A 17,989-nucleotide genomic window follows, 5' to 3' on the forward strand; every position below is an offset into this window, starting at 1 on the left:
CACACACACACACACTTTATTTGATTATTATTTATTATTTTACTATTGAAAATAAATGAAGTGGAAATTTGATGTGTAAAAATAGCTGATAAATTCCAGAAATACCACACTGTGATTGCTGTATAATACTAGAAAATGGCATTGAATGCAATGGCACTGTCCACATTAGTCTGAGCTTAAAACACAATCAATCAAAGCAAGTTTGTTTCCAAACAAACTGCTTTTTTTTTTGACAGTCACCTCTTCAGCTCTGGGAGCCAACACTGTTGAGAGGCAATAATCATGATAGTTTTTTCAGTCATTTTTCTCCCAATAACAAGCCATTTTTAATCCAATTAGGAGTGCTAACGTGAGAGGCATAATACCACGGCCCCTGGGACAGATGAGAGAATATGCAGGACATTTATCCCGACAGTCAATATTGGATTTCTCACTAAGCAGCTGTGCCTGCTCTCTCTGACATTCTCCACCTCTGCACAGTGATCCGTCCTGATTAAAGCGGCTTTTCTACTTTATCAACATTCATTACATGACCTGGTCATGCATGGCCACGGAAACCAGGAGTAGCAAAGTTACATGCCTCACGTCGGGGTTTTCCTACTGCACTTTTTCTTTTTATTCAACTGTCTAGTGAAAAATGATATATCACTTGGCGTTCTGTTTCATTCTAGACGGGGTTTTGAAATTGTAAGAGCAGACAAGTGTGTTCTGGTATTCCCCGAAAACTTTTCTCACCTACACTGAAAGGGTAGATTTGTTTTCAAAGGTTAAAGCAGAATACAGCTGGGTAAACTGGTTTAGTATTACAGCATAAAGCAGGTATGTGACTAAATCATCCAACTGTTGTGATGCCTAATTTTGTGATTTGATTTTCTGAATCCATGAATTTTAATCCTGGGTGAATCTGATTTTTGCTTGTATTTGTTGTTTTGCTGTTCGTTCACTTTTGTTAAGACAGAAAGATAATTCAATGTGAAACTCTTCAGGTTGAACAAGTAACAAAGAGCTGCCAGTAAAGCCAACAGCAGCTAAACAGTGCCACCTTCTGGTAGCTGTCTGGTAGCTCGCACCGCTGTTTTTTAATCGTTCATGCCATTTTTTTTTCTCAAGAAAATCCAGACAGATGGTCAATAGATTTTATTTCACCTCGGTATCACTTAATCACTTAATGAAATATGTCTGTTAACTCTGCAGAGAATTATTTTTCCATCAAAACCTAGTTAATAAAACAGAAAGTGGACGAAAAAAGGGCTGCTGTTTATAGCTGATTGCAGTCGATAAATTTATGCAGTGTACTGAATCATTGTCATTGAATACATTGATTATGTAGACTAATCAATGTGTATTAGGCTGGATAAGACTGCCCAGACCACAGTGAGCCTGAATGATGAAGGAACACATTTAAAGGCCCACCCATCTCTGCCTTGAGCAGACATGTTTCAGAGTGCGAGGAAACTCTAAGCAGGTGGAAGAAAATGTTTATTTTATATATTTTAAACTGATGCACAAGATCAGTATGAGCTGTATAAAAAGATTTTCATTATGCTGGCATTCAGGCAAAGTCTGTCAATATATAAAGCAAGAAAAGTTCCCCTCCTCCGAAGAGTTAAGAGATAAATAATGTTGCCCAGGACTTAGCTAGAAGTATTTGGAGCTGACCTAAAATCATTTTTTGAAGGAGTAAGAGGTTTTAACAGCCAATTAAAGACCTTCAACTATATACTTGTCTTCTGCACTGTTCCTGCCTGCCTAACAAATGGCAACTGTCTTGCCACAAGGTACTCTCAGGCTCTCTCAAGTTAGCCACTGACTCACATAAATAAAAACATCAGACAAGTGTCTGCTTTTTTTTTCCCACAGTCACTGCTTGAAATTGAAAAAATGATTTCCAAGATATGAGCTGAAAGGCCACTGTCTGACATACAGGAGCCTCCAGAGACTTTGTACAAATAGGAGCATGGCCTGAAGAACCAAAGTGTGTTCCATAACAATAAAAAGTGGTCCTAAATCATTAACCCAGCAGGTAAATGTATTCGCTTTTGCAAAAACAACATCAAGCCACCAAATCCCTATGACTAAGGGTGATTTTTGCCTTATTTGTTCAAAGACAGTTTAAGCAATAGCTTAAACTTTGGTATGTGTTATTTTACCATACCAGGTTTGGTGAGCACTGATATTGAGGATCATGCTTGAGTTAGTTACTACACTTTATGTAAGACTTTGTTTTATTACCAAAAAAACAAAACAAAGTGTATAAAGAAACTAGTATAATAGCAGCATACACATGAAATAGTGAGTTTTATTTTATTTTTTAGTTTGAGCAATCGATTTCATCATCCAAACAAAACTGGAGTTGATTTGTTTTAAGTGATTATCTTACTCCCTAAGCTTTTCTGTCAAATCCTGCTCTCTGTTTATATCAGTTTACCTAATTGTGTTTCATTGGGGAAAGTGGTCCCTGTTGGCTCCAGAACAATTATTTTGCATCACACTTTGTAATTATACTATTATGTAGAATTATTCTCATCGTCTGCATGCACCATCAATCATCCCTGTATAATTTGTGAATGTGCTTACTAGGAAACAGACAACAAAAAGCTCTTCACATCATGTTCCAGTGGCTCATTTCAGTGTATACAATACCTCAGTATTTTATTCTTAATATTAGCATAATCCGTGTTTGTTCAATAGCCTCGCCAATAATAGATTGAAGATTTTTTTTAAAAGATGTACGTTAAGAAAAAACTGTTTTTATCTAAATGTATTTTGTGCATTTATTATTTTTCTTTTTAACGTGTTGTCCTTATAACCCATAAATGCTTCAGCATGATCTCTTCTGACTACATAATGCATCACACAAAAGTCTAACATGGTAAAAACCAAACCAAATAAACAGGCCAGTGTCAGATGGGAGTCACCAGACCTCCCCTGAAGAACTTGGTTGGAAGGTAATTAAAAGAAGAGTGTGTTATCCATCGCTCCTCATTAATGCACTTTGAATTAGCCACTTTCAAGGGAGAGGAATGGGGAGGAGGGGACAAAGGAGAAAATCCATGCAGACTTTAAAGTAATCTCTCTCTGTCAGGTTGGTCCAAATGGGGAGGGTCAGCTCATTACAGCCCACACGGGAGATGAATGGGTCAGTCAGGCAGTGGGGAGAGCCGGGCTGGACCGCTGTGTTGACAGACAGATCCGCACAAGAACTGTGTGTTCCTGTGTGTGTAAAGGAGGCAACACACAATGAAGAAAAAAATCAAAAATACTTAGCTACATGTGTACGTTTGCCAGGGAGCAGGTGTTCAAAAGGAGGTTGCATGCTGGGCAGTAAGACAGGGTTAAGACACTAATGTCTGCGGTCAACAATCACTGTGATTTAACTTTAACCACATGGAGGGGTGACTGTCACATCTTGCCAGCTGGGGCAATCATCCCAGATACAGCAAATCACACTCCTTTAAGTTTTTTTTAAACTGCTTCTATCTTTAGGAAAATCCTGGTAAACCAAATCAGTTGCATTTTTGAGAAAACTGTGGGAAGGATTTGTCATTGCCACTTGGAGCATCATTGAGAAGTTACCACTGATTCGTGCATTTCTTGAAGCAAAAATAGACCTGTTTCTGCATCTGCCACCAGATGGTGTTGTAGCCTTTTGTCTGGTGAAGACAGAAGCAGCTGGCTCCTCGCTTGTTTTTCTTAGTGATGATATTTATGGTATCTAAATTTAAAACATTTTAAACACATCTGAATTTGATGTTCTGATTTTAACATTCAAATGTACTGGGGGGGTTTTCTGTCCGTTTTTTCATATCACAATTACTGGGATATTCTTGTGTGCTGTTGGTTTAGTCATGCTAGTACTGTATTTTTATGGTTCCCCAAGAATAACACATTTACAGAGAAAGTTCATCCATGTGTAGCACAGGATGGCAATTCATTCATTCTTTCTCACCCTTCATTCAGTCAGGGTGATACACTGGGGGAGGTAATAGGGGAAGAGTGGTTGTTAAATATGGTTATTAGATTAGAAAATGAACTCTTCAAATAGGCCAGCACTGAGGGAATTGCTGTATCTGTTCATCATTTAGAGCAGTATAATCAGACTCTGGGGTTACGTGTTCATTAAAATCTATCAATTCATTTAATAAATTGGATTTTAACAATTACAGTATGTATCACAGCTCCGCATCACACATACGCACACATCACATGACATGAAATTGCTAAGGGACGAGCATTTAACACCAGGAAATACACACACATGGGCACTCACCACGTAGCATTTTGCGAGCATTTTCCCTTTCCTGTGGTGTCATTCAGATTAGCAAAACACACTTTAAACAGTGAGACTCTGGCTAATAGGTTGAGGCATCTTCACAACGCAATGACTCTGTGAGGCAACTAATTATTAACACTGACTACTGGCTTTTAGATGAAAGTAACACACCTCGAATAGGTCATCAGCATTAAAAGTCAACAGGCTGACAGGCTGTTATAGTAAATGTTATTCATTATGTTCATTATTTTTTGTGGTTTGTTGTTCTGTGTGGCATCGTAGACCTTAATAACGATGGAAAAAAATGTCAGCTATAATTAGCTCAAGGCGCACTTACGCACAGTCTCTCATCTTCATTTCAGATGAATGACAGAAAGAGAGGGCTATTTTATCAGATGTGTGTATGAGCGCTGACAGGCTGATCATCATCTCTTACACTCAGCTACATCTGAGTTTGACCTTTCACAGCGGCAGCACAGGCAGCTAAAAGTGGTCAACTCTAAATGACTTTCCTATGTCAAAACAAATTGAACTACATCGCAGACTCTCGCTCTCCCTTGTTGGCTCTTTCTTACTTTCTCCTTCCGGACACATATTCCGGTCTTTTTCCTTTTTTCATGTGCAGTATACGGTATGACTCACTGCTCATTTTGTTCTCACTTTGTCCAAAGATGTTATTTAGACCACAGCTGTCCATTTTGATTTCCTGGCTGTCAAATTGGCCAGCAAAAACAAGTAAAATGAATGAATAAAAATCTAAGCAAAGAGGTTATATCTCTCTAAACGCAGAAGAAAGCAGGCTATAGCACAAGCACAAATCTGTGGCAAAATTTGGTGGTATTCTACTCAGTCTAATAGAGGTCTACTTGCAGTATCTGAAACAGTGGAACACAACGCACCTTTTATCAAACTTCTATCAAACTGCTATGTGAAATATAAAAAATCATCCTCTCTCTAATTATCCTCTCTAATCTGATGAGTGTTTGACTAACTGACCTCAGTCAGTAAGTCAGACTTCAGACTTCTTGCAGAGAAACACCTCATTTCCTCACTATTCCTTTATTAGAGACGGGGAGCTAAAACACATCCTTAAAAAGATAGTTGTCACAGTTGTCACAGATGTCTCTTAAGTCTTAATAGTAACCAGCAAGTGAGTCAAAAGTTGTCGCACATATTAGTCCCATCAGGCCACAAGTTGCTGATCAGAAAGCAGAAGCAGGAACAGAAAAGATTCTTTATATAGAATCAAAGATGTATTAATTCAAATAATTAATCATTATGGAAAAGATGCTTGGTATAAACTGAGTGTTTATCAATCAAGTAAATTTCTTTCGACCAAATTCCATCAACATTTTACATTGAACGTATGCAACACAATGGCATCAAAAATTTACATGCAATCAAATTACTGTACTTAAATGCAGCATTTTGGAAATGGGGATAAAACACAAAATAAGCAGTAACTCCAGCCTATCCCACTTGTCAGAGTACACTTCAGCTCATAATTCAAATAAAAAACTCGATTTAGGATCAGTGAACACTTTAACATGCTTTTCACTGAACTGTGAGAGGTTGTTGAGGTGCACAGAGAGAACATACATGCTCAGAAAAACTCTAAACCAAGCTAGAAGATTCATGGCAATGTCACCGTGAGGTAGCAGCACTAACCACTGCAGTTCTGTGCTCCCCGATGCCCAAATGTCAGGCAAAAGTAATAGACTGAAACCAAATTGAAAGTGGTTCTTTAGCTGAAGGTTGACTCATGACTGGCACTGCATAAACTCTGACTCATTCAGTATCTCAAAGGACATCTGAGAATTCATGACTTTTGCAATCTGAGCATTCATGTCCGAAAAGTGTATATATAAAAGAGCGCATGAGGTTCATTTTCTCTCCGCCAAAGTCTCAATATATTCATTTGTGTGACAAACTGCAGGAAAAAGTGGAGAGTGCAGATGCTTCCACCCTGGACCACTGCACCATACAATTAAGCAGTTAACATCCAGTCATCTATAAAAATTCAGAGCAGGCCCATTCAGTGCTGCTTTTGTATCAAGATGGCAAGAGGAAAATATCGAAGGGACTTTATAAGAGGGCTTATTGTTGGGGCACAGATGGCAGGTGCTTCAGTCAAATAGCCTATTCCATTAACAGGTGTTTTCATAGGAATGGTGAAGTGACATCAGCATTTAGATCTATGGAAATTTTACAGAAACACAGAATATTTGGTCTGACATTGCCTATTTGATGATTGTGATGCTCCTGCATTAGTGTGATATGCAAGTAAAAATAAAGCGGGAGTTCTTCCTCCTGACTGTGTCAGTAAAAAGAGTCCATCAAAAAATAGAGTCGTATTGTATTAAGATTCATTTCGATTCTTATTACAGAGATGAATGCACACTGAAGAGTTCAGTGGTGCAAAAACCAGAAGCACTGGTCTAGAGACACATGTGGGAGAAGTGGTATCAGATGAGTCATCGTTCATCACAGTTGGGCAAATGTGACGCACAGAAAGAGACTGGTACAGACATGAATGCTTGACCTCCACTGTAAGGGGGATCCATAACCTCTGTAATAGCTCAGGAGTATTTTGCTATCATTGTTTGAGTGCATTTTTCTCCTTAGAGTTAAAGATCACTGCAAATCAAAATAAAGTTGTTCGGAGTGATCCTAGTAATCCTACCTACCCAGTTATGCAGTCATAGTGAATCATTTCTATCCTTATGGGAGTGGTCCCATCCAGGGTGACAACACAAGAGCAGGACTTATTTGTAATGTAAATAACGTGAATTATTCAGTTTTGCTGGAGCAGTTAACAGATTTCAACCTTACTGAACACAATGAGAGTTTCTGGAGAAATGTGTTTCCAGCACCACCATGGTCATCAAAACAGCAAATGAGGGAATATCCTTTGGGGGGGAAAACGGTTCATCCCTCTTATCAGTGTTCCTGAGACTTGAAAAATCAATACCAACAGTATTTGGCAGTTCAAATATGTCCCACGAGCTATTATTTTTCAATGAAGAGTCACCAAATTGACCACAAAACACTATGTTAGCCTGTCTACTCAATGTTAAGCTGTGTAGCGATTTTAATAAACACTGACATGTTTCAAATATTGCATTTCCTCCAATGAATTCATACGCAGTAATTATTAGTTTCTAAACATCTGTATTCCCTAAAACAGCCTTGAATGACCGCTTTTATTCACTCATTATCAAAGTCATTTTTAAGTCCGCACGGCTAAATGTTTGTCACTAACCCTCTGATGTCGGCCTGCCTGCCTGTCTGGGCTGCTATAAAAGCTGCGATCTCACAGGCAGCTCCGTTATTCTCCCCTCAGCTTCAGGACACACTCCTCGAGAGACGCACTTCAGCATGTCGGTGGCTCTGCGCACACAGCTGTTTCTCTTTCTTATCTCCGTTTCATTAAGGATGGGGCTCGCTCGCTACATCGAGGTAAGGTCGCGTTTGCAGTCGAGCAAAGTGGAATTTTTGATCAAGTGAGGCAGTCTGAACTCATGTCTGTCAAGTTTTTATGAGCAGCCCAGAGATGAAATCTTAGGTTTTCTGTTTGTTTGTATTTACTTGTTTGTTTTCCTTCTTCTTTTCAGGACAACGAAGCCTCAGATGGATTATATTCTTTGCTGAGTTTGGCCCAGAAAAGAGAATCAGAGGATTTTATTTTCCGCCGACCTCTCAGTAAGAACTGCTTAAAAATAGCTTTAAATCACCGAATTATAACAATTTCTGGATTTAAAACAGTAATTGGGTGAATGTTTATTTATGCACCAGTGCCCATTCAGTCACTTAATTAGAACATAGGCTACTAAACACGTTAGATAATTCATGCATTAATCCAAGCAAACATTTTTAAATGAAAACTGATGCTGTCCTCTGAGTAACACTTTGACCTCATGAGAAATTATTAAGACTAAACTCAAATCCAGTATGTTTTCTGAACCCAGTATATGTGTAATGTATTTTGTATCTGGCTGTGTGTGTGTGTGTTCATATGTGTGTTTGCCTCACCTGTATTCTGGGGGTGTATATATTTCATAGTCACTTATGGGGACCAATCCAGTTTGGTTTTTAATCTTTAATTCTACTTTGGTTACTTGGTGTGGTCAGGGTAGGTTTGGGACTGGGCGAAGGTTAGTTAAGGTAAGTTAAAGTTTAAGAGTTAGGCGAAAAGTTGTTATAGTTGGGCTTAGGGACCAACCATGGCTCAGGAGTTAGCATGGGCTGTCAAGCACTTGGAAGGGCAGTGGTTTGATCCCCAACTCTTCCATACTACCTGTTGAAGTATCCTGGGGTATGATGTTGAACCCTGAGCTGACCAAAAAAATGAGTTTGGGTGAATAAGACTTGTAATAAAAAGTGCTTTGGGTGCTCAGCTGGGGAAGAAAAGCTCTAAGTACTAGTCTCTAGAATATTTAAATGTATTTTTGGTCTGAAATGGAAAACTGACTGTGTGTGTGGTTTGTAGGATGCTTGGACATGCTGGCCACTGATGGCCTCTTCACCTTTGTGGCATCAAAGCCACAGCTGGCATGTGCAGCTTTCATCATAGCTGAGCCCAGTGAAGTCATCAGTCTGGAGCTGTCTGACGTCAGCATCGACTGCAGCGCTGGAGACTTCATAAAGGTTGGCACACACACTAAAAATAGCCCCCACACATATCCAACCCCTCTTTTAAGTGAAAGGCAGGGACTCCAAGGCTTTTTTCGGTTTAAACTCTGAATTCTATTTCATCTTCCTCCTGTGCATTTGAAATTAGGCCAAACAGGGTTAAGGCGGCGTTTAAGGGCCAAACACCACACTGGATGCTTTCTGCATTGGTCACATTACCCAGAGCAGGAGTGGGAAGAGAAGGCTTTAGTTCTGAAGCCAAGCCTGCCAGTGCAGATTTCAGTTCATGGCATAGGGAAAGGGGGACATTAGAATTTCATAAAGCCTAGGTTTACATGCATGTGATCTAGAAACCAAGAGCAGATTTGTGTAAATATTAGTAGGATTAATGTGCTCAATAAAACAAAACAGCACACCTCATTTTAAGACATGAGATTTACAGAATATTTTTAGAATGAAATTCATGTTGGATTATGCTTGTAATTAAATATTATTCACAGCACAGCAGTGTAGAATGTGCTGTGTGGCATGTCGGATTACCCGATAAAACATGATGATTCATGTCTTAAGTTGAATAGAAAACACAAAGATTTGTTTTCACCAACCCACTGGATCAGAATCATTTTTATTTGACCAAGTCTGTGCACACAAACCAGGAATGTGACTCCAGTTCACTTACTGCTGTCAGCATGCAAGAAAGAAACATATAGGGCAGGGGTGTCAAACTCAAATACACAGTGGGCAAAAATTCAAAACTGGAACAAAGTCGCGGGCTAACGTTAGTATTTATTGAAATATATTTATTCCTCCAGATATAAGAATGAATCTTTTCTTATGTGCTCAAACACATTTTGCTGAAAAACTGAACATGGAACAAGCAAAGCTTAATACTAAACAATATATATATTAGCTGTATAATACCAGTAGGCCAGCTCTAATAGTAATTTGGTATGGGTTCGCGGGCCAAATGTAATTAGGCTGCGGGTCAAATTTGGCCCGCGGGCCAGAGTTTGACACCTATGATATAGGGGGAAAAATCTTGGCAATTAGATTGCTTGTTTCTTTCTGTAAAAGCGAATTGGTTTCTTACATAAAGCTGATGAGTTATCTCTTAGTCATATAGTTAACAGCTTAATTTGGACATACTAGCTGTCCTTGGCTTCTTCCATATTTTAAAAATTAATGTCTTGTATTTTCAGACACTGCTTCATGTTTTGTATGTGAAGGTGTGGAATAAGTGTGCTGAAATTAAGTAAGTAAAGGCATTAATTTTTGTATTTACTACATATCATATGTTCCTCTTCAAGATATTTGATGGCTGGGTTTTGAAGGGAGAGAAGTTCCCCAGCAATCAGGACCATCCTTTACCCCTCTACGAGCGCTACACAGACTACTGTTCCTCCACAGCACCAGGAGCCACCAGCCGCTCTTCTCAGAATGTTGCCATGATCTTCTTTCGCATTCACAGCCCTGCTAGTGGCTTCACCCTCGCTGTCAAGAAACTATACAACCCTTTCCGTGAGTCTTGTTATGCATCACTAAGATCAGTTTGTGGCCAAAACATCTAAAACCAAACATTAAAACACTTTGAAGTCTTCGCGTAAAAGATTTGTGTTATTTTATTATTATTTTTTTTTTATATGTCTTGTGAAATGAGGGGTACATTTGTGTGCACGCATGAGTGTACTTCCTGGACATTTGTGCTTGGTCGAGCTTTAATCAAGGCCAAGAGCGAGCGTAACGAATTGAGTGAGAAGGATGCACCTGTTTTCCAGCTGTTTGACAAACACAGCGTTAACATTGTGTCAAGAAACATAACTGTCACCGTGGCTGTAAGACAAAGACAAGGAAATAAAGGCTGCAGACAAAAAAAAAAAACCCCAGCAGTTTCAATTAATTATTTATAGGTTAACAGTGGTTTATCCCCTTGCTCACCATTAAGTGCAACTGTCTGCAGTTTAGGCCTTATATATGATCTAATCAAAGTGACAATAAAGCTACCTCACATATTCCATGCAACATAACAGTGTTACTCATTTAATACATAATAAAAGTCAGAGTGTTTCTAGAACATTCCTTAAATCTAAAAGTTTGGCTGGCAAACAGAATGGAGCTAACAGCTATATAAAAGTATGGATAAACGACTGAAATTGTTAACTAGCTCCACAGTCTAAAGTTTAGACTGACTTAAACTGAATGATATGTATAAATGTTTGATGGAGGAAAAGCAAAAGTAACAATGAATGAATGATTACAATGGTAAGGTAACCGTTACTGATGGGTAATATTTACCAATGGTAAGCTAGATGGTGACTGTGATAGTGGCTCTTACCAAAAATTGGATGTAAAAGATACACATACAACATTTAATTGTTTAATTAACAATTCAAACGTCTCTCTTCACATTTGATTAGCTCGGTTTCTTTACAACAAAAATGTGAAGGGAACAATATGAACAAAGTGGCAGCATTTTCAGACTCCCTTTTCCGTAATGCTTTTATGAATTCACTTTTCTTTCTTTCTTTCAGTTCTGTGATCAGAACTAGAATTGGATTTCCTTTCCAGCTGCCACCCGCTGATTCTGTCCTCTTTGTGACGTGAAGTGTCAGTAATGAGTTTCTCAGGTTATGGAGAACTAGAAATGTGAAATCTCTTCTCCTGTCTGTGCATGTGTCGATTTGTTCGTGTGGAAAGCCTGTAACATCATGTCTCAGAGTCCAGAGGGAAGCTTCACCATGGTGATGCCACATCTGCGCAAGAACTGCAGCTTCTCCATCATCTACCCCGTGGAGATCCGACTGACAGAACTCAGCCTGGGGCAGGCCAAAAGCAATGAGCTAAGTCCACAGGTAGATCACACACATGCATACACGCATGCATGTGCCCACAGTCACACACACACAATCTTCTTTTCTCTGTGAAATGAATATCTTACTGAGGCCAAATTCTGACACTTTAAATAGACCTTTAGCTTCAGCTGGACATTTTAAACGCATTCAGAGTGTGATTTTTTTTTTTTTTTTATTAAAGCTATTAATAATATTTGCATGTTTGTCTATGTCATCACACAAATTTTATTAGTACTTGGCAATTTTGATTTTAATTTTATTTTAATTTAATAAAGTATTGTTTAACTACAGAGATTTATTAATTTCATTTTCCTAACTGTAATGGGGAAATCACTTTAACTGATCGATCAGAGCTCAGTAGGCGTAATTAGCACCGGGATGTCATCTTCCTACATCTAGAGGGAAGCTGATGAACACAGGAAATGGAAAAACAAACAGTTATGAGACTGAAACTAAAGTGAAGCCTGGAGCTTGAATGAAGCCTTTCAGTGTAGAATTTCATGTTCTCATTGTGCCAGAGAGGACTTTCTTCAGGTATTCAGGCTCAAAAGTATGTTATGGTAGGTTAGGTTAATCCAGTGGTCCTCCAACTGTGTGGCGGGTTCAGAACAGAGCCACTGCAGTTGGAGCATGGAAGACTAAGGGAAAAGGATGTAAACTAAAGTTGGGCATGCCAGAAAAAGTTTGAGAACAACTGGGTTAATTGGTGATTTTATATCATGAATGATGTGATTGGTCCACCGTCTCACTTTGTTAGTCCTATTACAGATGGATGACCATTCTATTCATACCAGAATCTATTAGGATAGTTTCCAATTTTCTGTTGCATTCACCACATGCTGATATTATACCACAGTCAACTGAAAATATTGTCATTGAAAGTAATCCAGGATTTTGGAGAGTCATCCAAAAACAGTGTTATGTTTGGCAAATTGGCTGCTGAGCCTCACTGCCACTGTAAATTACTCTGTGTTCATAAGTCCCACTCCAATAGGTGGGAAAAAAAGAAAACAGAAAATAAATCCTCAATGGCAAATGGTCTAATGAGACTAAATGAAAACATCACTGTGGTTAATAGATGGAAGAGTTTTAGCAAACCACTTTAGCTAAACTAAATATTATTCATTGTGTGTAGATTATAATGTTAAACCCTCATACTAAATGTTTGAAGATGATCCTCAGTTTTTAATGGTAAATAAGGAATAGTAATGACAAATGGAGTCAAAAATAATAACCATAAGTCTAATAAACATTTTTAATAACAGTTTATGAATTTTAGAAAAAAGCTAGCAGGTGAACACAGCAGAGCACTTACCAGTCATATCGAAGTCTTACCCCTGAAATACACCATGTCCTTGACTTTTCATCTGTTACACAGTTTTGTTCGGTAAAGTGCTTCAAATCACACAGTGTTGCAAGGGCAGAGGGTGTAGTTTCCACGGGATCTTTTATTTTGAAAACTGACCAGATTTTCTGTGACATTCCTGTGCCTGATGTCCTGCCCTCCTCATCTACTCTGTGCAGCTTGACAGAGCCTCTGTTAAATAAACAAACAAATATATAAATACATTACATATAAATACAACAATGCAGAGAAGCTTCTCTGGTGTCTGGTAGAACCAGAACGCTAAGCAGAGGCTCCCAGATTACTACAATTTCTGCTATAATGACAATTCCACTATTAGAAAAGTGAGGTTAACTAACGTTAACAAGAGCTGAAGTGTGTAATGGAAAATGTGTTAATGGAAAAAAAAAACATAAATAAGTAGTACTTATTAATTACTTAATTAATAGTAAGTAATGAGTAGTCATAAAAGCTATTACATGAAATGAAACTCTCTATGAATAAGGGAAGGAGAAAAGTGGTACAAAGCATGCTCATAAAGGTGTAATATAATAAATAATAAATTAATAAAGTAAAATATTCATTTTTAAATATCTGAAAAACAACATCCTGTTAACTGCCTCTGTTTAAATTATGAGGAAAACTGTATGTATTCCAAATTCAAATATTACAAAAATCGTTTGTGTAAACATTTTTCAGTCAAATGAAGTCATTTCATTTGAATCCTTTGCAGTATTACTTTTTCATTGTGTTACAAGCACCTGCTCAATAGAGAACCATGAAACACTAGAATCACATCTCCACTTGGTTGGCCTTTTCCAGGTTAACATATAGTACTTTTATTGGTCCAAAGAGCTCCACAGGAAGTTTTAATGGCAGTTTTCTATGTAACAAAGTAAAGTCTTTATCTGGACTTCACCATCAAAATATTTTGTTGATCATTTATTTTACAGAGACTGGCGTGGTCTGGCTGCTCAGGGTCAGGTGACTATGTGGAGCTGCTGGGAGGGAATGGGGTGGATACCTCTAAGATGTTCCCTGTGGCCGACCTCTGTTTCTCCCTCAGTGGACTCGGTGAGTCTGTGTCCATCACTGTGTCCAAGAAACACTTTTACTAGTAATTATGATGTGCTGTAAAAGAGTCCTACAAAATAAAAACATCCCACATAGTGAAATATCCAATGCAATTCACATTTTATGTTTACATATATTTGCTGTTTTTACTTGTAAAAATACTGCAATACAGATACAAAGTAAATGTTTTTGCTGCCAATGTAAACAGAGTAAGTAGGGCTGGCTACAGAACAAGAATTCTTGGATGGTAGAGTGTAAAGTATGTGTTTTCCTCTCCTTGTGGCCCTTCAGCCCAGATGAAGATTGGTTGTGATAACTCAGTGGTGAGGCTCGTGTCCAGTGGGAACTATATCAACCGCGTTTCCTTCCAGTACCGACTACTGGAACACAATGAGCTTCCCAAGGCCCGAGAGAACAGTTTGGAAAACTTCTGCACTGTGGAATAAGATGTCACAACACATACGCATATGTACACTTGTGAGCACACACAGTCATTCATCTCTCTGTTAAAAAATACCACTTTAATGAAAGTGTCACATTTAACTAATTGTATTAGTAAGTATTTTGTATTGTATTTGCCAAATATTTTATTAAGCTATTATGTTAGCTTTGATCATAGCCTATTTATTTAAAAAGAATATTCTCCTTAAAGTTATGGGTGATAGTGGATTTTTTTCCTTTTTAATTATTTGTCATTAAAATTTGTTGTTTGTGGTTTTTAGTTAGTTTGACATCCCTGCTGCCTCTTTTCTTTATATTGCCTCGACGATTTAAGAAATAAATATGAACTGCATGATGAAGCACATTTTCACTGTTTTTGTGAGCAGCTCTCCTTTTCCAGGTCTACTTCGATTTCATTATATAACTGCATATTCCCTCAGGGCTTGCTTTACTGGCATGTTTTGTGGCATCCATCCATTTGACTGATTAATGCTACTTTCTTTAGAGCTGAAGAGAGAAATGCTTTAATCTGGCCAGGCTCTTAATACATAGAGTGATTATGAGCTACTGCATTTTTATGAGTTTCTGTGAGACTGAATTTAAGTGACGTGAACTTGAATTGCATTTCATTAAATTTAATTCAATTAAATTCAAGTTAATTTATTGCAGCACTGAATCGTGACAGCAGTTGAGAAGTTCCAGTACACTTTATACTGCGAGGTAAAGACCCTGCAGTATTAGTGAGAAAACACCAACAAGTAAGCACGATCTTGGTGACAGTGGAGAGGAAAAACTCCTTTTAAGCAAGAAGAAACTTCCAGCAAAACCAGACCAGGTTCACAGAAGGGCAGCCATCTCCTGCAACCACACTATCTGGTGTAGCGGCAAGCCTGGGTCTTTCTGGGTGGAGTTTGCAAACACCCTCTCTTCCTGCGTGGGTTTTTTCCTCCCACAGTTGAAAGACATATAAGTTGGCCATAGGTGTGAATATGAGTATGAATGGTTGCCTGCTTCTCTGTGTTAGCCCTGTGATGGACGGGTGGCCCGTTGAGGATATACCCCAAATCTCACACTATGACAACTGGGAGAGGCTCTACCCCACATCTGGCCCTGAACTGAACGGATGATAGATAAACATAGATGGATGGCACTGATCCTTGCAAGTGAAAAATGTATTTCTTTAGCATACACTAATGTACATTGTGTCCAAAAGTAAAATGTTCATATTGCTGCACACAGATACACCACCTTATATCAAAACTAAAAAAACATGAAGTCTAGATGGAATCTTTGCATTTTAATCAGAGATGTCCTTGATATACCTTTAAATGACAGCAATTTGAACATGTATGAGCATTTCAGCATTAAGATTATGTTCCTGGCAATCAGTATTAAGCAATGACGCATGCACTTCTTCTATTTTTTATAATCCAATTTGCTCCAGATGCAAACTCTAAAACAGCTTTCATAGTGGTTCGTCGATGCTCATAATTAAAAGGGATTAATACAGACAGCATAGAATTATAACACCACATTTTTCTAAAAGTATGACCACTCTCCGTCACTGACTGTTTAGCCCTAATCTCTTGCATACTATACCTACAACTGTGGATCATAACTCTGAATGAATGTGCAGCTCTTAATGGGATTATCCCACAAGCCTCAGCATTCTTATTCCTCTCGACATCCTTCTGAGTGGCTCTCTTTTGATCTTCTCCTTACGTGGAATTAATCTCAAACCTGCTCAGCCGTGATGATTCAATTAACCAGCGGATGTCTTTTTTCGCTCGATCTGTTGCAATTTTCAGCCTTCATTAGAGAATGAAATGCACTTTGGGTGCCATTGAAAGGAAAATAGTCAGATGTTTTGTTTTCTTTCTAGCTTTATGCACATCAGCATCAAATACTCCGTAATGTAATTTTAGTGGCCTATCATCGTGGACTAGAAATGAGTTTGTCAGGCTAATATGCGTCACAAGTCCTTGTGGATGACGTGTGACCCTTTACAGAATGAGGCATGCTTATATTATTATTAACATTGATGTAAGAAAATGAGAGAGTAATGTTTATTTAAGATATTATTTACACGGGACTGGTTAATGAATACACATCAACAAGAAAAATCGGTCACTCCTATTCAGTATCCTCCTCCTTTCCTTCCCTGTCTCGATCTGTTCCCAAAGAGATGCTCTCAACAGTATGTGATTTGTAGCATAACATTGAATTTTTTTCCTATTATAAAGACCCTTTAAAAATATACACACAGACCTTGAAGTGGAACGCTGGGGACTTTATTTGTGTAGCTTGTATCTGTGGGAATAGACTTTTAATGAACTGCTATTTAATCCTGTAAGAGAATATATATAAACATTCCTGTATTTTACATGTGTTTTCAGTGGCAGCAGCAGCAGCTTTGAAAACTAGAAATTCAGTCTTTTTGTACTTAGATAATATTTTACAGTTCTGGCCGCTGGCTTATTGGCTATGATAATAAAACACCAGGCAGGTTGGTGAGCAGTGAACAGTGTCCTCTATCTGTGGTCATTCTGGTCATTCAGCAAAATTATGTTTTGTGTTCATCACTTATTGTTTTGCTAATAATTTACTGCACTTTAATTATTTGAACGATTAAAAAGAGGCTTCATATATTAACTTATATCTAAACAATTTAAAAACATACAAGAGATCACATTTAATTGTCCCTTTGATGTAATCCAGCTGAGAAAAAATTAACATGATTTCAATTAGCAAAGCTGTTTTTAATCAAACGTTTTGTCTCATGGTGGAAGTTGGCCGGACTGGCAGCAAATAAACCCCTAATATATATATTTTATGAGACTGATGGAAGGACTATGAATTAACTTCATTTCACTTCAAGACAAATAAAGGTGAAATATTAAACTGATATTGTAACTGTTATCACTGAATACACACACTTACTCACACATGTCTAGTGCAAATCAGTCTACTTCAGATGTTAACAAGAGCAGCTGATCTGCAGAGCAATCATATCCAATACATGCACTAATTTTGTCACCCACTGCAGTGATTTAGTCAACTGTATCAGTTGACTCTCAAAGTTCCATCTGGTATTATTCCTAAAAGACATAATTATGCTGTTTCTACTGCTATATAGCTTTCCATTCATTTGAGAATTTAAGCAGTTATGAGGACTTACAGTGGTGAATATTTTTTTTATATTGTAAGGCAAGGCAAGGCAAGGCAAGTTTATTTGTATAGCACAATTCAACAACAAGGTGATTCAAAGTGCTTTACAGAGACATTAGAAACAAGAACAAATAAAAAGCATGATTTAAAATTGATTAAAACAAGCAAATAAACTAACTAACTAATTAACAAACAAACAAACAAACA

The 17,989-nt window shown here is 37.9% G+C and overlaps 1 protein-coding gene across 1 annotated transcript; it reads left to right on the forward strand.

The window, feature by feature from the left end:
• The first annotated feature begins 7,591 nt into the window (after positions 1-7,591).
• LOC102195896 (corticotropin-releasing factor-binding protein-like) lies at positions 7,592-14,882 on the forward strand. The gene is made up of 7 exons (XM_005741803.1): positions 7,592-7,732; positions 7,888-7,975; positions 8,763-8,920; positions 10,213-10,423; positions 11,600-11,754; positions 14,053-14,173; positions 14,465-14,882. The coding sequence occupies exons 1-7, from the start codon at positions 7,652-7,654 to the stop codon at positions 14,617-14,619; spliced, it is 969 nt and encodes a 322-aa protein (XP_005741860.1). The 5' UTR covers positions 7,592-7,651; the 3' UTR covers positions 14,620-14,882.
• Positions 14,883-17,989: the final 3,107 nt, after the last annotated feature.

The sequence above is a fragment of the Pundamilia nyererei genome, unplaced genomic scaffold (assembly GCF_000239375.1).
Source record: "Pundamilia nyererei isolate P.nyererei 1_Seehausen unplaced genomic scaffold, PunNye1.0 scaffold00113, whole genome shotgun sequence".
Taxonomy (NCBI): Eukaryota; Metazoa; Chordata; class Actinopteri; order Cichliformes; family Cichlidae; genus Pundamilia; species Pundamilia nyererei.

Excerpts from the sequence above, each read along its gene's own strand:
- LOC102195896 (XM_005741803.1), top strand. The coding sequence starts at position 7,652 with ATGTCGGTGGCTCTGCGCACACAGCTGTTTCTCTTTCTTATCTCCGTT. Across the intron at positions 7,733-7,887 it reads GGCTCGCTCGCTACATCGAG|GACAACGAAGCCTCAGATGG; the intron begins GTAAGGTCGCGT and ends TCTTCTTTTCAG. Across the intron at positions 10,424-11,599 it reads GAAACTATACAACCCTTTCC|CCTGTAACATCATGTCTCAG; the intron begins GTGAGTCTTGTT and ends TCGTGTGGAAAG.